This window comes from Solanum pennellii, chromosome 6 (genome assembly GCF_001406875.1).
Source record: "Solanum pennellii chromosome 6, SPENNV200".
Taxonomy (NCBI): Eukaryota; Viridiplantae; Streptophyta; class Magnoliopsida; order Solanales; family Solanaceae; genus Solanum; species Solanum pennellii.
This window is the reverse complement of record NC_028642.1, coordinates 46,077,940-46,100,184: the sequence shown is the minus strand read 5'-3', so window position 1 is coordinate 46,100,184 and position 22,245 is coordinate 46,077,940. Positions and strand designations below refer to the sequence as shown.

General features: G+C 29.9%; 2 protein-coding genes across 3 annotated transcripts; one reads left to right on the top strand and one right to left on the bottom strand.

Annotated features, from left to right (window-relative positions):
• Nucleotides 1–6,346: 6,346 nt before the first annotated feature.
• LOC107022358 (1-aminocyclopropane-1-carboxylate oxidase homolog) lies at nt 6,347–8,438 on the bottom strand. Its single transcript, XM_027917680.1, has 3 exons — nt 7,833–8,438; nt 7,409–7,684; nt 6,347–6,835 (listed from the first exon to the last, which is right to left on the bottom strand). Exons 1-3 carry the CDS (start codon nt 8,391–8,393, stop codon nt 6,584–6,586), a joined length of 1,089 nt encoding a protein of 362 aa, XP_027773481.1. The 5' UTR covers nt 8,394–8,438; the 3' UTR covers nt 6,347–6,583.
• An 8,747-nt stretch (nt 8,439–17,185) lies between these two features.
• LOC107023345 lies at nt 17,186–21,738 on the top strand. 2 transcript variants are annotated; one of them, XM_015224012.2, is made up of 5 exons: nt 17,186–17,391; nt 20,842–20,956; nt 21,054–21,143; nt 21,242–21,340; nt 21,406–21,738. In XM_015224012.2, the coding sequence occupies exons 1-5, from the start codon at nt 17,324–17,326 to the stop codon at nt 21,505–21,507; spliced, it is 474 nt and encodes a 157-aa protein (XP_015079498.1). In that variant the 5' UTR covers nt 17,186–17,323; the 3' UTR covers nt 21,508–21,738. The 2 variants fall into 2 exon arrangements, with proteins under 2 accessions (XP_015079498.1, XP_015079499.1); XM_015224013.2 differs by having other exon boundaries at nt 17,198–17,391; nt 20,811–20,956.
• Nucleotides 21,739–22,245: the final 507 nt, after the last annotated feature.

Below are 22,245 nucleotides of genomic sequence, written 5' to 3'. Positions count from 1 at the left end.
AAGTTTTGATTTTCCGAAGCACAATGCAAAGACTGATGGAAAAAATCCAATTTTGGAAGATGTCTGAATTCAGAGATACAGTCAGTGTCGAGCTTAAAGCTCATGTTACTTTAACTCAAGCTAGGACGGCTATGAAAAAGGCAATAGCATTACTTGATGGAAATTTAAAAGGTCAATTTGCTATTCTTTGGGACTATGTTCATAAAATTGACAAAACAAATCCAGGCACTTCAATTTATATGAAGTTTACTGATAATGAGATGCCTAATAAGCCATACAGATTTCAAAGAATCTAGTTATGTTTTGCTGCTTGTAAAGAGGCTTTCAATTATTGACAGCAGTGGTCTAGATGCTAACAATAACATATTCCCAATAGCATATGCCGTTGTTGAAAGGTAAACCAAGGAGACGTGGTCATGGTTTTTAAACCACTTGGCTGGTGACTTAGAGATTGACGATCAAGAAATCTGGACCTTTATGTCGGATAAACAAAAAGGTCTTGTCGAAGCATTTAATGAGATTTTACCATATGTTTGACCATATATTTTGTGTGCGACACCTCCATAATAATTTTAAGAGGGTTGGTTTTGTTAGTTCGTCCCTCAAGAGTGCTCTATGGGCTGCTGCAAATGCTTCAAATGTTGAGTTTTTTAAAATTTGCATGGAGAAGATGCATAAATTAGATGTCAAAGCCGCTGCATGGTTGAATAAAAAACCACCTATTGAATGGTCTAAATCACATTTTTCTACAGGTGCTAAGTGTGATGTTTTGTTGAATAATATGTGTGAATGTTTTAACAGTATGATTCTTGATGCTCGAGACAAGCCAATCGTAACTTTATTGGAGAAATTAAGATATCTTCTTATGACTAGATTCCAAGCTAATAGGGAGAAAGCAGAAAGATGGAATTCATGTCTTCTAACACTTGCAGGTTAGAAGACCAAATTCTGAACCAAGTAAAGATTGTTTTAATACTTAATATGGTGTTGCTTCCAATTTTGGATAGGCTAAACATGGTGCCACAACTTTTTTGTGTGTGATGGACATAAACACTGCTTGTTTTGTGAAGGAAATATAGTGTTGCTGCTACTTTTTATTTTTGAACATGGTGTAGTTGCTTCTTTTTTTTGTGTGAAAAGAATAGATGATGTTGCTGTAGCAATGGTTCATATGGTGATAAATATTTTGTTGTTTTTTTCAAGCCATTTGTAGCTAGTTTTTTTTTTTTATGTTGTGTGGATGAGCTTAAGATAAGTGCTTAAAAATATTTTTATTTTTATGCAAACACGGTAAAAGTGCTTAAAAGCTATTTTGACTTGATGCACTTAGGAGTTGTGCTTGGTATTTGCACGAATATGATGCATAGAGAAATGATCACAAGTAAATTAGAAAGGTGATATGGAGGAGTTTAATAACCATGAGATTTCACCATAGACACCTCTATAATTGTGATGTTGTTGGTGTATATAAAATATTAACAAAAATTTTGAAACGGTATATAAAATTTTATATTGATCAAAACGGCAAAATCGCTGGAACAACAGCAATTTACTCCACCAAAAAAAGCAAAATGGCTGCTACTGCAGCGATTTTGCAAAATGTTATTTTTTTTAAAAAAAATTCAAATCGCTGCAGTAGCAGCGATTTTGCTTTTTCCGGTGGAGTAAATCGCTATTGTTCTAGCGATTTTACCATTTTTGTTAATATAAAATTTTATATACCGTTTTAAAATTTTCGTTAATATTTTATACCATTTAGGCTTCGAACTCCTACTAATAATGTACCTCATTATTGATGAAGACAATGTTCTATTACTGTCGCATGAAATCATACACAATCATGCAATCGACTTTATCATTGTGTACACTTAAAAAGAGTTGAGATCGGAATGAGCATATATGACAAGAAGCAACGTTCAAGTTGTGACATTTGACGAGACCAAAATGAACATACTAGGAAAAGTTTATCTGGTGCTAGAAATTGGATCAATAGGATTTTCGATCCTATTTCACATGACGAATGCATCAACTTCATATACAACATATCGATGGCTCATTTCCTTGTATTTATCTAGTAGGATTTTCCTTTCCTCACTACACCAAGGCATATAAATTTGTCAGACGAGACATGATAATATAGAGAGAGGCTGACAATCTTATTCGTTCACTGTCCCTTATTTATTAATTGGACGAGTCTACTTTTCACACCATTGAAGCTTAATATCGCGCAAAGAATAGGAGAAAAGGATGCATCAGATCCTAAGATGGTGGTCGGTAAAATATTAGATCACGAGTTCAAACTAGAAATGAATCGTAGAGAGAATTTTGCCTTATTTATAAGGTTGCTAAATGAAATTTAAGATTATATATTGGCCTTCAAATGACCACCTTAAATGTTATCGACTAATACTACAACAACACAAGTAGAAATTAAAATAAATTATATCATAGTTTCTTCGAGTCAATCATTTTTGCGCTTCATTGATTCTCGGCAGCTTCGTATGTTAACATCATCTTATCGGACTGCATCTAGTGCATGAAGTTTTATTGGAAAGACGAGAGTTTTCTTCATCCTTTGGAACTGATACAGAGTTTTTTTTGTATGGCTAGGATTTTAGGGTGAAAGACTAAATTGATAAATTTTTAACATAGATTAAGGACCTTTTTCATAAACTACATATATGAGAGACCAAATCAATCTAAGTCCGTACATTAAGAACTATTTTGATCATTCTCTTATTTACTCCCTCCGTTCGAAATTATTTGTCAGGTTGATACACATCGCTCAAGAAAAATTTAATACAATAAGTTTCACCCAAACTCTACATTACTCCACGAGAGTTTTTACCGCTTTTTGGTGGTTGAATTTTTTCATTTTTCAAATTTAGAATATGAAAACTTAAAATTTCCAATCAAATTTAACATGATTATGCTGATTTTGTTAAAGGCAATTGGAATTTCTTTTTGTTCTCCATTGGAGTATTGTCTTGTGGCCTCTCAATGTTCATAATGAAATACATACTACTCTAATGACTCGTCAAAAATTATATTTAAAATAGTTGGTATTTTATTGAAAACTGCAAAAGCAATCTTTTATAAATTAAAGTGATCATGTAACTTAAAATAAGTAATTAATAAAATAAACTAATCATTAAGGGTAAAATTGGAAAAAAAAATGGGTTAACTATTTGTTGATTGTTTAAATTGACAATTAATCTTGGACACCTATTAATTTGGGTCATTTTTAGCTTATTTTTTATTTGTCTATTAAATGTTAATTAATGTTGAGCTATTTATTGTTAATTATAACATGTTTCATTTCTTTTTTCTAGAAAGTTAGATATTGTTATTAATTTAATAAATATTTTTAAAAAATATACTTAATTTATTCGAAATATAGAGAGTTATTGAATTTGACTTTTTGGTATATTATAATTTATTATTTGTATTTTAAAAACCTTTTAAAGATATATATGATAAATTTTGTAAAAAGATAAAATAAATTTAACCATAAACAATAATAAATCTAAAATCACCACTAAATCATAAAAGAAAAAAAAAGACTATTTTGATCATTCTCTAATTTACTCCCTCCATCCGAAATTATTTGTCAAGTTGATACACACCGCTCAAGAAATATTTAATACAATGTGTAATTTGACTAATATAACCCTACAATCAATTGTTGTCAATTAATTAGGGAGTATGTACCTACTTTCTCTTCATTAATTAACTTTTCAATTGATTAAAGAATGCAAAAGGTCCACCCAGACTCTACATTACTCCACGAAAATTTTTACCGCTTTTTGGTGGATAAATTTTTTCATTTTTCAAATTTTGAATATGAAAACTTAAAATTTTCAACCAAATTTAACATGATTATGCTGTTTTTGTTAAAGGCAATTGGAATTTTTTTTGTTCTCTATTTGAGTATTGTCTTGTGGCCTCTCAATGTTCATAATGAAATATATACTACTCTAATGACTCTTCAAAAATTGTACTTAAAATAGTTGGCATTTTATTGAAAACTGTAAAAGTAACCTTTAATAAATCAAAGTGGTCATGTAACTTTAAATAAGTAATTAATAAAATGAACTAATTATTAAGGGTAAAATTGGAAAAAATGGGTTAACTATTTGTTAATTGTTTAAATTGACAATTAATCTTGGACACCTATTAATTAGGGTTATTTTTTGCTTATTTTTTATTTGTCTATTAAATGCTAATTAATGTTGGGCTATTTATTGTTGATTATAACATGTTTCATTTCTTTTTTCTAGAAAGTTAGATATTGTTATTAATTTAATAAATATTTTTAAAAAATATACTTAACTTATTCGAAATATAGAGAGTTATTGAATTTGACTTTTTGGTATATTATAATTTACTATTTGTATTTTAAAAACCTTTTAAAGATATATATGATAAATTTTGTAAAAGGATAAAATAAATTTAATCATAAAAAATAATAAATCTAAAATTACCACTAAATCATAAAAGAAAAAAAAGACTATTTTGATCATTCTCTAATTTACTCCCTCCGTTCGAAATTATTTGTCAAGTTGATACACACCGCTCAAGAAATATTTAATACAATATGTAATTTAACTAATATAACCCTACATAATAATAATAATAATAATAATAATAAAAAGAAAAAGAACAAAGTAAAATGAAGAAAATAATGTTAATTGAGCTTTCTAATGTGTTGATTAGTAGAGTTTCATAATTTAATTTTTGTTGAATAACATGAAATTATATATCTAAAAAAAAACATAATCAAAACAATACATGAATGAATTAATCTTCAAAATATTTGGAAATCATTCAACTTTTTTACTAATATGACCATCTTCTTGATGAAATCTTGAAATAATTATAATTCCTTCTTCATTTTCATAAACTTGTATCAAACTAATGCAAACATCAATTAGATGAATCTTGAAGAATATATCTATGATCTTTATCAATATGAAGATCATATAGTGAACTTATTAAGTACACGATTGATGAAAAAGATGAAGAAAAAAAATGTAAAAGAGGAAAAAATTATACTAATAAAAAGAAAGAATGAGAAAATGAGAATGATCATTGAACATAGATAGTTGTTATTTATAGTTTATGTAAACCATAATAATAATTAAAAATAAGTTGAAGAGACATATTATTTAAGTAGGGAATGTAAATAGATGGAGGTTTTGTTGTAACTTATTAGGTATAATTAGAATAATAAATATGAATGAATTTTTTAATTAATAAACAAATTATTTAATGAAAAAAATAAAAAAAAAAAGGAGGAAAAAAAGAAATTGAAATGGAGGACATAGAGAGGTGCCACATCAGCTCCTCTATGATCCTCCTTTATATATATATATTGATTGGTTATCAATTTATATAGAGTAACTTTTTTCATTAATATTTTTTTTATGAACATTGTATAATTTAACTCCCTCCTAAAATATAATTTAGAATTTAGCACAGCCGAATAAACAAAAAGAAAATTTTCATGATTTTTTTTTCTTTACATGTTTCTAAAGATAACATACCAAATAGATTATACGAAATTAACTATATTTGAAATACTAAAAGCATAGATAGTGAACAACAAGTTGAAAAATATAAGTTATTGGGTTCAATGATAATAATATTTGACTCAAAATATTTAAACAAAAAAAATATATTCATAAATCTAATGAGGTCCGCGCGAAGCGCGGATATGTTAACTAGTTATTTAATAATCGTTAAGTCTTCACTAACCACCAAAATGTTGTCTCTCAAGTCCAAGAGGGACTACGTTGCACTACACTAATTAAATTGCATCATAATCCACGTTCATAAACTAATTACTTCCTCTGTCTCTATTTACTTGTCCATATTTTTTTTATACCTGTCTCTATTTACTTGTCCATTTTAACAAATCAAGAAAGGACAATAATTTTTTTCCTAATATGCCCTTATTTAATTCTAGAAAATTCCTAGTACTAGTAAGTTGTAATGCATGCTGCTTGAAATCAGAAAATACCTTTATTATATTTAGGAAGTTGCATAATCTTTTAAGTTAAAGAGTAAATTTGTAACTAACATATGATAATAAATTGTGTCTTAATATGTGTGCCACTTTTAAAGTGGACAACTAAATAGGGACAGAGATAGTATTAAAATAATGTAATAATTCAGGTACTAGAGATGGTAGAATGTAACAGAAATCAGGGAACAAAAATTACTAGAGAAATAATACTACTACTATTAAATAAAGGATAACCAAGACAACACCCTGCTTCTAACAGCTTACTGTAATTTGTGTCATCCACAACCTCATATCTAAGGTCATGCACGACAGATAGTATTAACGAAATATTACTTGCATCTGATGTGAATTTCTGTTTCCTTAGGGTCTTCACTCTTCAATGCATGTTCATTGTTTGTCTACTTGAGACTTCACTTGTATAGTAAACTCTCATATTTAAGTGGGCTATAATGAGTAGATTCAGATCAAAATAACAGTAGATCACACACTTGTATGTCTTAATTCAGTACAATATAACTGATTGTAGGATCAAACAGCTACAGACTAACAAATGTTTCATATCGTAAAATCTGACAAAGCAGATTTCCCTCCTATCCCTGTTGCATCATAATGATCTGCATAGTCCTTCACACTAGTTTCCCTATACCTCACAGGATTATCTTCTGATAACAACTCCTTAATTGGTCCATAAACTCTTGATGATAACGAATGACCCGTGGTAAAGAAACTAGCCACCGATAATCTTGGGCCAACACGGCTTGCCAGTACTCTATGTGCAACGCTCTTCAACTTGTCATTTGATATGAGCTGCAAATTTTCCAACAGAACCGAGTTTAGCACATTTCGAATTCAAATCTAAAAATATCCCAATTCTTGAATCATTTCTAAGAAACCTGCCACAAGAGCACCACAACCACCACCGCCAACAACAGCAAAAACATTGTAATGGCCATAATTGGGTCTGGTGAGGATAGAGTATATGCGAACAACGAACTTTACTCTTATCTTGAGAGGTAGAAATATTGTTTCTGATAAACCCTTGCGTCAATAAAGTATGATATATGAGTCTATGCCATAAGATTAACAACGATAATAAGTCCAATGTAATCCCACAAGTGGAGTCTGAGGAGGATAGAGTCTATGAAGAACTTACCCCTACCTCAACTCAATGAAAAGCATGATATGCTTTCAATATGAAAATTTATGCCACAAGAGCAACAACAACAAGAACAATAATAAACACAACGTTATCCCACAAGTGAGGTCAGAATAGCATTTATGCGGACCTTACCCATACCTTGAGAGATAGAAAGGCTGTTTCCAATTAATCCTCGGCTCAATGAAAAGCATGACATATGAGTTTATGCCAAATACAATTACCTGTAAAAGTTCACCAACATTTATTACTAGTGCACCAGAGACAGGAGGAATATCAACCCAACAATTCTTATGAAGAACTTGAAGGCCTCCTAAATGATCTTGTAGCAGCACTGTAAGGAAGTCACTGTCTGAATGCTTGCCAGCTCCAAGAGTTAGCTCTGGTTCAGGGCATGCTGGATAACAATGACACAAAACCGCAAGCCCCTCTGAACAACCAATGTCATTCAGATAGCTCGGGTTAAGACCAAGCGCTTCAGAGAGTAATTCAAGAACTTTGTTTGAACACCCTGGAAATGCATCTACTTAACCATTGGCCATAATTTTCAAAATATGGTTGAAATCCGTCAGTGTTTTCAATAAGGATATTCAAAATATAAAGAAATAAACACACAAACACGCTAGGAAAATTCAGCATCTACTATATATATATATATACAGTGTAATTTTCAAAACAACGAGTAAATAAATACCTGTAAGCCTCTGGCAATTCATCAGCAGAAGGAGGGTATGGAGCCATATTACAATAAGTAGTATCCCTCCAGTTAGCTGATGCAGAGTTAAACAGATCAAAATTACTATTATACACACATTTTTTCGATGTATCTCGCGTATACCATTGTTTCTTCACCTCAGTATCTTGCTCGTAAAATCTCCTAACACCATTCAACATTTCATCCATAACACTTTGAGGAATTCCATGATTTACCACTTGAAAAAAACCCCACGCTTCCGATGCGTCACGTATTTTTTTGATGATTTCCTTATGTTGTGTTGGATTTTTACTTATGCCATCTAAGTCTATAACAGGAATACTGAATTGGTTTTCTTCAGGATTATTTGAATAGGCATCATCTTTTGGTACGTAGAAAATTTTGGGTACTTTTGTAACTCCTGCATCAACTAGTCCTTTAACACCAGCTTGTGTGTTATCAAAAGCTATTAATTCACTTCTTCTGTCATAGCTATGTTCATTTTTTAGAACCATCTTTTTCTTTTTGCTTCTGCTAGAGAAATTAAAGGTTGAGGAGAAAGAGATTTTCTTTTTTATTGTGTTACTCCCTTCGTATTATTTTATAAGTTTAAGAAATAATGAAATATTTTGAAATGTTTATCAAATTGTCCTTTAAAAAAATAAATTTACTTTTTTCTCCTCATAAATATATTAGAGTATTATATTTAAAATTAAGCGAGACCAATAAAAATAAAAGAGGAACTAGATTAAATATTTACTATATAAGAAAATATGATATTTTTTTTAGATTGACCAAAAAAGAAATGGTGTAATATAGAAGGAGAGAGAAAGTATAAAATCATATATATATATATATATATATATATATATATATAATAAAAAAGAAAATATTAGGCCCGCCTACGTGGCACCACCACAAACCAGAATTTCGTTTTAAATTTGTTTATTTCCAAAACTAGCCTTCCCCTTTCAAGAAAAACTGTGACTTTTATGAAGAGCTGCAATTTTAATGAAGATATGTGACTTTTACGAAAAGTTTTGACTTTTATGAAAAGTTGTTACTTTTATGAATAGTTACGACTTCTATGAAGAGTTGTGACTTTTATGAAAAGTTGCAAGTTTTATGAAGAGTTGCAACTTTTATATCAAAAATTGTAACTTTTCTGAAAAGTTGTGACTTTTATGAAGAGTTGCGACTTTTATGAAAATTGTGACTTTTATGAGAGGTTGTGACCTTTTCAAATGGTTGCAACTTTTCCAAAAAGTTGTGACCTTTCCGTAAGGCACAATAAATATTTATTCACACTATCCTCTGTTATCTATAAATAGAGAGATTCGCTGCCACTATTATTTGAAGGTTTTTTCCATTGGATAGTTGAATTCAATTACATTAATTAAGCTTCTTATGAAGTTTGCTTCATTCCTAAAAGTTTTCATCCTCCTATTTCATGGAGCTTAATCTTTACTATAAGTCGTAGTGATTCATGTAAGTATGACAACTCTTTTTGCTATTTTGGTGACATTTTTCTTTTAACTTTGTTAAAAGTTACACAGAAGATGATTGAAAGTTGATCTTCTCTTTTGTCCCTTTCTACAGGTTTCTTCGTATAAACAAAGAAAATTGATTTCGATTGCAATATCACGTTACTACTCTTGCACCTTTAATTCCACAAGTCATAACGTTGTTGAAATGGTTGAATTAATTACATTTGGTTTTTTAGTAAACAAAACTTTTATTTCTTAGTTTTTTTTGCTATAGAGGAATCGAATTGAAATACATTAATTAAACTTTTAATGAACCTTTATCATTTTTCATTTTCCATAAAACTTAATCATTTACTGTAGGTCATATTACCGAATAATCATATGTAAGTTTAATAAAATGTTCAATCCCGTGTGAAACACGGATAATTTACCTAGTATTATATAAAGTAAAAGCATGGGTCACTTTCTTAGGTGGATGTGTTGGACTATACAAATTTGTTCAAATCACTTCTATCTTTTAGTCGGTTTAAACTTGACTTTGATGACTATAATATTTGATTATATGGGTGATATCTTTTTTTAAATTGACCAAAATAAAAATAGTGTAATATAAAATGAGACAGAAAGTATAAAATATTATATAAAGTAAAAGCATGGGGTCACTTTCTTAGGTGGATGTGTTGGACTATACAAATTTGTTCAAATCACTTCTATCTTTTAGTCGTTTAAACTTGTCTTTCATGAATATAATATTCGATTATATGGGCAATATTCAATTACTCTGTGTATATTGTATGAGCCCATGAGGTCATAGATAATGTGAAACTTAGGGCCCGTTTGGATGGGTTTAATAAAAGCAGTTTTAAAAAAGTACTTTTAAAAGTGTTGAAATTTATTTTTAAAATAAGCAGTTATGCGTTTGGATAAAAGTGCTGAAATTAAAAAAAAAGTTGTTGATGTGTTTGGCAAATAAGTGCTGATAAACAGCTTTTTAAATCAAAATGTCTGAAATACCCTTAAAAGCTGTTAACATAATAAAAGTTAATTAATCTATATTTTACAGCCATAAATAATTATATTTTGCTATCATTCACATATTTCTTTCTCATCACAAATTATTTATAAGAGGAGTATAAACTTATTATAGATTTTAAAGATATATAATTTGAATAGATCAAAGAACGATTTAAGATTTTATTTTAGTTTCATTCATAGGTAATAATAATTGTCTATCATTCACATATTTCTTTATTATCACAAATTATTTATAAGAGGAATATAAATTTTTATTTAAGTTATATGTGCAACTTATTTTACATTTTAATAATATATAATTTGAATAGATCACTTGAAAGATTTAAGATTTATTTTATTTTCATTCATTAGTAATAGTAATTGTCTATCATCCACACGTGAAAAGGGAAAAATAGAAGAAAGAGATGTTAGGGTTATGTGGGTAATTTGGAGATTGTATAAAAATATTAAGGGCAAAAAGGTAAAAATCTGGTCAACTTAAAACAGCTTATAAGCTAAAAAAAAAAAAGCACCCCTACCCCAGCTTTTAACTTTTGGCTTAAAATAAGTTTTTTTTTAACTTAAAATAAGTTATTTTAAGTATTGTCAAACACCTAAATAAGTCAAAAATCAGCTTTTAAGTCAGTTTGACCAGCTTTTAAGCTGAGCCAAACAGGCTCTTAGAATAGGATGTGTTTGGAGGTGTAAAGTAACAAAAGTGATATATGCGGTACAACATATACTTATTTTCGTTTGATAGAGTGGAAATAATGTGTGCAGTAACTTTGTCTATTAATATTTTTTTTATTTCGTAAAGAATGATTTAATTTAATTTGATAGAGAGTTTAATAGTATAAAGAAGACTTTTGTATTTTATGGTCTTAAATTAAAGTTAGGTTAAATATATAAAATTATTTGATCTTGTGATCTTAAACTTGCCACGTGGAAAATTATTACCAAAAAAAGAATAAATCATTCTTTTTTAAATAGATTAAAAATGAAAGGAGATCATCTTTTTTGAAATAGAGGGAGTAGTATTCTATTTCAAAAGTGATATATGTTGGGATTATTTAGTATTGACTGTTTGGTTGGTTGTTTTCAATATAATATGCATTAAATAAATTCTAAGAATAAGTTATTTGTTTGCAAAATTATCATTCATTTTTTATTTCTTATATATTCTTTTCAAGTTTTAATTATTTATTCTTAAAAATAAATTTTTTATCTTATTTAGCTTAAATATTTTTTGTGTTTACATTTTTATAATTGTACCAAATGTATTTAAGAACAAATTTTCATCCAAAATTTATCAAAGTACAAAGTATTTATGCCACTTTATCTAAACAAATATATCATTCTTAAATCGTAAAGTACTAAAGTTATCTTCATTTTAAAATCATATTTCTGTTACTGTTTCCATCAAAATTTATGTAAACAAACAATAGAATTCTTCCTCAAATTATAAATAAATTTAATTCATGAATTTATTTGATTAATTTTTGTATTTTAATTTAATTTCTTACTATATAATTACATAATTTTAATTATATATTCTTTTAGCCACTTGAAAAATTATATTTTATATATCAAATAAAGTGAGAGGTAAAACGAAAATGCTACGATACTGATCTTTTGTGTATGTTTTATTTTTTTGTTGTCTTCTTTTCATCTCATGTACTTTTTTAATGAAAAATATGAAGAATTATTATAATAAAAATAAGGAGTAGTGAAGTTATTAATATTATTATAGGTGATATTAAAAATAATATATGAATAAATGATTATACATGAATATAAAAAATGAGGTATAAAAATAATTTAAAGGGACACTTTTATCACTTTATCTATCTTATATCGAAATTAGTTATTCTAATATTACTGTTTCACCCAAAGATAAAGATAACTTAAAAGAAAATATTGTACTTTGCTCTTAAATGTTTTTGTAGATTGGAACGGTCCACCGCTTTAAAGCAAAGTTATATCAATATCGATTACTTTCTCCATTTTTATTTACATGTCAATATTTTTTATTTCATGTATACTAAGAAATTGAATTTATAATTCTATTCTTATTTAATTTTTATTTTTTTTAAAATCAATTTCTCAATTAATTAATTTGACAATAATATGAATTATTCGCTTAGTTTTTGTATGTTATATTCTTTCTTGAACGATATCATAAACAAATCTTCCTTTCCACACATATTTAGAGGCTAATGAATCGCAAAGACAAAATAAAAAAATAAATTATTACATTAATTTTATAAAATGACAAAATTATGAATTAACTTTCTATTACAAGAATGACATATAAAGGTCTTTCAATTTATTTTTAACTTTAGACTACTTAAAGTAATTGAGACACATGTTACCTTGAAGGGCTGATTTATCTATAAGATGCAAATTCCATATCTAAACCTTATGAATTTGAGTTTGTAATTCATTTGACTTTTTGTAAAATCTAACTAATATTCAATCTTCTTTTCTTAATATACCCTTATTTTTTCATTAAAATATAAATTGAACTCTTTTTGAAACCTTTTGTTCTTCTTTTCTCATAGTAATTTACAAACAAATTCATTCATAAATACTATGTATAATATTAATATTTTCTTTTCTAACCCTACACATACTCAATATAAGATGAATATATTGTTCCTAGCACTCTGTTTGGATTATTGTTAACCATTATTTCATAATGTATTGTATTGTATTGTACTCTATTGTATGATAATACAATGTTTGGATAGACTGTATTGTTTGTTGTTGTTTAATAACATTTTAATTGTTTGATTTGATTGTATCGTACTGTATTGTAATTTATAAATTTACTAAAATATCCTTAATTATTCTAGGGTAGGAGGTTTGAATAGAATTAAATAATATAAAGTAAAGGGTAAAATAGTATTTTGAAATATTATGTAAAGATATAATTGAAAAAAGAAATTGAGTAACAACGGGAACACATCAAATCGGTTGTTCCATAAAATAGAGGTTTTCATTGTTACGTAACAATAAAATTTAACAATATAATACAATAAATAGTAATCAAAACAAACATTATAAATATAGTAACGAATAATACAATAGGTAACAACCAAACAGAGTGTAAGTAGCAAGTATTATCTACATGGAATGACAGAGGAATTAATTATTAGATATTACGCGAGTCTCACAATTTTAGGCAATTTAATTTATAAAATAGCCAGCAAACCAAAATTTATTGAATGTACTAAAATATGATCATCATGATATAAACAATAATTTATCTCCGTAGTAGTACTACAAATATATCATTTTGTTCTGTTATCATTTAATTTTAGATCAGATCTCACCAGATAAATCCAGCCACATATCCTCTCAATTATTGCTTTTTTTTAATTGATTCATTTAATTAATTTAATGACCAAGGGACGTCATTTTCCGTTAAATAAGACTTTGAATTTGTTAATTAATCCTTCACTATCATTATATTATTATATAATTTTAGATCATATATTGTAGAGTTTTCAATTGACTTCTTTTTGTTGAGAATAAGATAGGGAAATCTAGATCCAATCAAGCGAGAAGAAGTAGTTAAATACTCGACGTCTTGTATCAGTTGTCATGTTTCGTTCTTAAAAAATAATGTGCTTATCTTTTGAAGTTAAATATTCAAGATTAATTCAATATTGTATGATTAAAAATAGATTTTTAAAAATTATCCGAAAAATACTACTCTACAAGTAATATCTTTTCTCCTGTCAATTTGATAATATATTTTAAAATATTGATCAAAATTATACAATTTAAATCTCCAAGAAAAAACATAAAAGTCAAATATCAAATGAACGAAGTATATTATTATTATGAGGAAAAAAGAAAATAGTAGACAGAAGCAAACCTAAGTATTGAGTTATAGATGCTCGAGCACGCATTGACCCCGACGAAAATTTTATATATCTATAAAAAAATTCTGAAAAAGTTATACAAAAATATCGTTCAACACCCATTAAACAAAATAGCCTGTGGGTGTTTTGGTCGTGAAGTTGAATGCATGCTTTGTTAAAGCGTCACTTGGGGGTTTGAATCCTAGTATAACCCCCTTAATTTTTGTTGACAAAAATGAAACTTCTTTCATAATTTTTGTCTTCTTTTTATATATTTTCACACACCTTTTCTTATATTTCTTTCTAGTTTTTTCATTTTTCTATTATTTTTTGGTATTTCATTAACTAACTAAAAGATATAAGTAAGCCTCTATAAAAAAGGAAAATCTTGATTAGCGACTTTATGTTAAAGGAATTGAGCATTCACGATCATCAAATTTTAGATCCGCAATTAATAGTAGATCAAATTTTTGGTAACGAGGTGTTTAGTAAATTGTACCAATACAAATTAGACGTATGTTTTAATTATCTACATGTTATGTTAAACATTTAACTAGTTAGTTAATTTTTTTTAAGCTAATAATACGTGCAAGAACTATTACTAAGTTCATCAATAATCGTTTGACCAAGTAATTCCTTACAGTGTTAAATTTTCTTCTTTTTTTTAAAATTGAAAACATAACATAGTTCAATTGATCAAACAAAATAAATCACTTTATATATTAACTTATATAACACATTTTATTTTGTTGAACATCAATATTTGAATATATCTAATATTATATAATCTTTCAAATACGTAAAGATAGTATATTATATATATATTATATATATATATATATATATATATATAGATAGATAGATAGATAGATAGATAGATAGATAGAGAGAGAGAGAGAGAGGGAGGGAGAGCAAGAATGAGCAAAGATGACTATAAAACAACGCCGAGGGATAAATCAAATTAACTTGTAAATAAAGTTTATTTGAACTTGATTTGGCGTTACCATCTCATTAACTTGTAAATAAGGTTTGTTTGGACTTGATTTGTTATTATCATCTCATCTAGAAACTTAAGCTATGTTAGAGAGAACACATTTTTATTGTTTGATTATATTCTCATTACACTCCCTCATGTGTGAGCCTAATACTTTTTAATGGGCTAAGCACGTAATATTTTTTTTAATTTTGGTGGCGTTGAGTTTGATCACCTCCGCCTGCTCTGATAGCATATTGAATTGTGTGACCAACTCATCTAAAAACTTAAGCTACTAGAGAGAGCACACTTTTATTGTTTAATTATATTCTCAACATGTGATTTAAAATTATGTTGCTTTCAATTTGAAAATTTTATTTTGTATATATATTTTGAATTTTTAAATTATATTTCTTATTGTAAACATAAAAGCGTCATAATTTATAAAAACAATAAAAACAAAATCTCAATTATTATACAAACTTATTAAAACAAGCAAAATATCAAAATATTCTAAGAAGTTATTACATCTCCATCTTTCTTTTATAAATAATAACTTGGAATCATATGTTATTACAAACTTCCAAATAACATATATTTTAACAAAATTCACTAGCCATGATTAGTATTAACTAGCTATTTTAAATACAATCTTTTCCCATTATATGAACAATCTTTTCACGAATATTAATCTTTATATGCAATATTTAAAATGGCAATTTTTATAAACTTATATATTGTTGAGTATGTAGCAAGAATTGATGGAAAATAGAGGGAAGGAGAGAAATTTGAAAAGTTGAGAATTTGAAGAGTTGAAACTTGAAAAGTCCTCTTATAGTTTAATGAAAAGGCATTTGTCCCTTATCGGTGATGGAAAGAAAAATAGGAGAGTTTAAATACATAAACACTCCTATTAATTGTTAAAACGGTTGGAAAGAGGGACCTCCCTTGAGCCGTCGTCGTCGTCGCTCGCTTCAGCTTCGACAAATGATCGAGAGATTATTTTTTGGACAAAGTTTATTTTAATTATTTATTTAATTAAATGGCCAAAAATATTTTCAATTAATTAGTTGATAACAGAAGTTTTAATCGAAATGTTTTCAACTTTTTAGTTGACCCGACACGACTCGGATCCGCGCGTGACCCGTTTTATTTTCTGATTTATTTAAATTTCCTGCCATGACTGTTCTGAAAGGTTGCAACTTTCAGGAACAGTCAATACCATTTGAAAGGTTGCAAACTTTCATTAATGGCCGTGTCAATTCTGAAAGGGTTGCAACCTTTCAGAACATATTCTTCTAGCCTATAAATACCACTCAGTCTTCAGAATATTTTTCAACGAGTTTTCTGATCTTCCTTCTTCCTCTAAACACATTTTTCTTCGTGTACTTTCCTGCTGTGGATTGATTCGCTGACAGTACAGTTTTTGGTATCTACACTCTGCTGATTAAGATCATTTTACCCTGGGAGGTTATATTCCAAATCAAACCTCGAATAGTAGAGGGGAATAATTTTCTTAAGGGGACACTGTGAGTTCAGTGGACTTGATCTTCTTCCAAACTAGAAGGTTATTTCAGACTTTGGTACGTTTTTACAGATTTAAGTATTTTGTGAAATAAATTTTTATTCATCTCGCTTACTGGTTCTATAAATTTCAGTTACTTCGTGCTTCTGAACAATTTATTACAACCAATAATTTCTGGTTTTGATAACACAGATTGAAAAACATAAATTAATTTTTGTATTTTAAAAAAAATTAAAATGATAAATTTTTTCTCCTATTGTTCAAAGAATAAGAGATTTGAAATTTAAAATTTACAAACCAAGCTAATTTCATATCAAAACTCAAAATTAAACTATGATCAAAATTTCTAAGAAAATGTTGATGTTTGAAAAGAAGATATGAAAAATATTTCAAGCATAACAAAAAGAAAGAAAAAACCCTTAAGCTCTTTCAACATGAATACTTTAATCCTTAATAAATTGAGAAATTGAAGTATCCATATATCCAAGCCCACCTAAGCTCTTTCTCCTCACTCAATTTTTCTTCTCTCAGCTTGGAGAGCTCAGCTTGGAGAGCCAAAGAATCCATAGCAAGCAAAATGGGGTTCTTGTCATTTCTTGGAAGGGTCCTCTTTGCTTCTGTTTTCATTCTCTCTGCTTGGCAAATGTATGGTTTGCTTCCTCTATTTGTTTATATTTAGATCTGTTCTTTACATGTTTGACTTTCTCTTTACTCTCTTGGTTATCTGTGTATTTGTTTGCTATGAAGTGAAATGTATGTGGGTGTTGATAGATCCAGTCAAATATGTTGCTGGGCTATGTGGGTTTTGAAAGAAATGTGTAGTATGAGTATATGGTGGAAGCAAGAAGGGGTTTTAGTGATCTGTTGAAGCTTAAAAAGGAAAAAAGATTTGAGCTTTGTGAATCTTGATTGTTATTCTGAAGTTGGGTGTTGATATGTGTGGTTTTGACTTGACTGTTTTGTGCTAGATGCAATTAGTTGTATGTTGAATCTCTTTTCTCCTAGCTTCAGCTGGGTGGAAAATAGGGTATTGGAAGTTAAAAAGTGGGTGGCTCATTATGTTTTGGTCTCTACTTCTCTGTCAAGGCAAAGTGTCATGGTAGTTTCCAATCTTGATGAAGTTCATGTTGGGTCATGGTTCAGGGATAAAGTCTTAACTTTATTGTTTTAGTTTCTCTTGGAGCCAAGTTGCTTTTAGTTCTGGCCAAAGTTTTCTTGAGTTGAATCTAACCAGACGGGTAGAGGGATGTTTTTCCAACAACACTTCCCTTTCAGGGCTACCATCATTCCTACATATCTTACGCACTTCCGTTTTTCTTCCACGTCTTTATGGTAAAAGTTAGAACCATATTTTGTTTTTTGAATCAAAGGTCTTGTTGGTAAACAAATCTCTTTACCCCACAAAGGTAGGGTAAAGGTATACGTACACGCCACACTTCCTAGACTTCGCTTGTGGGATTATTCTGACTATGTTGTTGTTGGAATGAGTGGTTATTATGTAATGTCCCTCAGAAGATTAGATAATGGCTTCATTTCTTTGATGGTGGTTCTTAGTGCGGTGTTCATGTATAATTATTTGTGCTAACTGGTTATTGAAAGTATGCATACATATTTTGCTCTTTGAATACGGAATTACTGTTACCCGAGTTGTCTGTTACTGGAGGAAGAACCTTGATCTTTTTGGTGTTGCTTTATTATGTGTTTGAGTTAGATAGTCGATTCGATTTTGGATCCATCATAGATTAGTAAGGGGCCATCAGATGCAGTTGACTTGGCCGTGACTGAGCTAAATGTAGCTGTTTGGAAGACATCTATAGGGTGGAATAGCCGAGTGACCAGTCTGAGAGAGCCAGAAGTGTTCTAGTATAAAAGATAACATATGAATCCATTAACAGTAGGTTAAGATGTCATTGCACAAAGAAATATTTAAGCTCCGTAGTTTTGTTTATTTTGCATTCAAGGGAGAATTCATAGGCAAATATTGGGGCACGTGAATTGTGGTCTCTTCGTAAAACTAGGCATTTTATGCATGCATATATTTTCTAAAATTAGTTTAATATCATCTGCTGGAACCCATGGACTAACTGCACTTGGTTGAAGGTTGAGTTATTTACCTAGGGATCAATTCTCATTAAATACATTTTTTCCTCTTTTTAGTGATGCACCCATGTTCTAGAAATCCTATATTCGCCACTGATTGCATTGCTAGGCACTAAAATCAGATGCCATACTTGAGCTATTATCCTCCTCCTCTCAACATAGCTAAGTTGCTACATGGTTGGCAGTAACATCAGATGCCATAGTTTGAGCTTTTATCCTCCTCTCAAGGTAGCTAAGTTGCTACATGGTTGGCAAAAAGTGTGAAATTAGATCTTAGGCCTAACTCACACCCCAAAAGCTAGCTCAAAGGGAGGAGGATTGCCCAAGCCTTATAAGGAGTCCACCCATCTCATTAATCACCGATGTGGGACTTTTGTCATTCTTTAACACCCCACCTCACGCCCAGTGCTTAGCATCTGGTGCGTGGGCAATTTTAATTTTGGGGACCCCAACATCGGGTGAGACGGGCCCTGCTCTGATACCATGTGAAATTAGGTCTTAGGCCTAACTCACACCCCAAAAGCTAGCTCAAAGGGAGGAGGATTGCCCAAGCCTTATAAAGAGTCCACCCATCTCATTAATCACCGATGTGGGACTTTTTGTCATTCTTTAACACCCCACCTCACGCCCAGTGCTTAGCATCTGGTGCGTGGACAATTTTGATTTTGGGGGGCCCCAACATCGGGTGAGACGGGTCCTGCTCTGATACCATGTGAAATTAGATCTTAGGCCTAACTCACACCCCAAAAGCTAGCTCAAAGGGAGGAGGATTGCCCAAGCCTTATAAGGAGTCCACCTATCTCATTAACCACCGATGTGGGACTTTTTGTGATTCTTTAACATGACAAATTTAGCTCACAAAGCTTGAGCAAAAGTCACCATTGATGACTGCCATTAGAGAAGGAAGAAGGAGGAGAGAATCTGATCTGTGATTCTGTTATAAAATGAATGTGTATTGTAACTGAACTACAATGCTATCTATTTATACAAATATACAAATGGATGATTCTAGAATAATTCAGTTAAGATTTGTAACAACCTCTCTAACTACCACTTAACATATAAAAACAGAAAATGAGTAACTAATTCTGTGAAATGAATAACTAATAACTAATTCTAGGAAAAGAAATTATGTGACGTGTTAGTGAAGTAAGGTGATATTTGCTTGATATTCTTTAGATATGTCTTCTGTCGTGGAAAATCTGTTTGCTGCTGTTGTGGGCAAATAGATCAGCTCTGGCTAAAACCTTTCCTTTCTATTCTTAAACGGATTTTAGATAGCTAGTACTATATTTTCTAGTTTTATGTTCTTGTTGTTGTTGGTTGGTAATTTCTTTCCAAGTTCCTACCCCTTTAGGACTCCACAGGAAAACTGACCTATATGTTGTAGAACTCGCCTTCCCCCTCTAGTCGTAACAAGCTAGAGTAAATATCCTCAGATTAAACTTTTAAATAGGCAAACAACTTTCATCTTTATCCTCAGCTGTAATTTTCTGCTATCAGCAGGTTCACTAAATTATTGTATTTTCTTGAGTACTGTTAATGTTGCAAAATGATCCAAAAACTTGCAAGTACTTCACTGGCTATTATTAGTATATGGTTCAAGTTGCAGTGGAATTACAAAGGCAGTAATAATGGTAATTGCACTCTGCGGGGAAATGGTGCTAGTGATTTTCTTTTTGAGTTTTACTGCTTCCTAGCCCGATTCAATGAAGAGGGTGTGTGTGGAGTACTTTTGACTATTGTAGAAGTGTTAAGCCAATGGGTACTTAAATGTACCGTCGAAGTTTGCATCTTTCGTCTTATGATATCACTGTTAACAGTCCAAATAAAACCAACAAGCTCACAAATTTTTTCCATAGCATCTTTCCCCCCTTAAAAGGTTCCTCTTCTTCGTGGATGATGCAGAGATTTTGCCTACTTAACTAGTCTGTTGAAATGATTGATGATTCCCTTCTTCGCAGCGTCTGCCTTTCGTGAAATGCGATTTTGCAGGTTCAATGATTTTGGAGAAGATGGTGGACCTGCTGCTAAGGAATTGGCTCCCAAAGTGGCTGGTCTGCAGGATTTTCTTGTATCCAAGTTGGGGACAGGGATACCAAAAATTGATGTAAATGGTTATTTTTTCTATTCTTCCTATTTCACATGATTCCTGTCGTGAAAAATAAATGGATACTGATATGACATTTGTGAAACACTTTTTTCAGGTTAGGCATGTGGTAGCAGCATTCATGGCTCTAAAAGGAATGGGTGGTTTGCTATTAGTATTTGGCAGCATCACTGGTGCTGTTCTACTGGTTAGGAATTTCAGTCTCCTAGAATCGACTGACACCTTCGTTTAGATTTATCCGTACACTATGTTTTAACCTTCAATCATCTGTCGTCAATACTGCAGATATGTTACTTGATAATGGCCACTCCACTTCTGCACGATTTCAGCCACTTTAACATTGGAGAACCACAGTATTTCATTGTTCTACAAGAGTTCCTCCAGGTTGTCAAAATTAATGTTATATATGTATCCAAACATGAGTTAACTCGGATTTGTTCCTTCTGTAGTGCCTGGCATTCCTTGGTGCATTGCTGTTTTTCGTGGGGATGAAGAACTCGATTAATCGGAGGCTAACAAAGAAAAAGACCCCCAAGTCCAAGACAACTTAGGATACATCATTGAGAAGAGGGGATTGTATAAGATTGGATTGATTTTTCATGGTTTGTTGGTAGCTTTTATGATTACAAGTGACTAATTAACCCTCTCACCTGCAATTTTTTGCATATTTTTTTTTCCTCTTGAAACTAACTGTTATTGAATTTATGGGGGTGCAATATTGCCACTGTGAGGAGGTATTTGAATTCCTTGTTATATTAAGCTTTTGCAATGTCTTCATTTAATAGTGTTACTAGTCACAGGATATTTGGTTGAAAATCAATGTTTTATCGTGAAAATTATAAATTGGGAAATATCTTGTAACATGTTTTTCAATTTACTTTTTTGCTTTTGAAGTTGTATTTCAAATTTTGATAAGTAAATTCAATCATAATTTTTTTTACCAAGCCTATAAACAAGCATAACTTCATTTAGGACTATTCAAAATCAAATCGGAATCAAAATTAATTTTATACACATAATTGTAGGTGAGAATCGAAGTGTAATATTTTTGGAAACCTAACATACATTTAAATACGTATTTCATTATCGATTTCATACACAAATTGTTTGTTCTGGAAAATCTAGCATCAGCTTTATATATATATATATATATATATATATATATATATAAATGAAAAAGTAATCATGATTAATAAAACTAAAATGCTAAAATGAAAGAAATATATCCTTACAGGATGTTTACACCAAACTAATTCTATTTTTATTATTATATAATTTAATGAAATAAA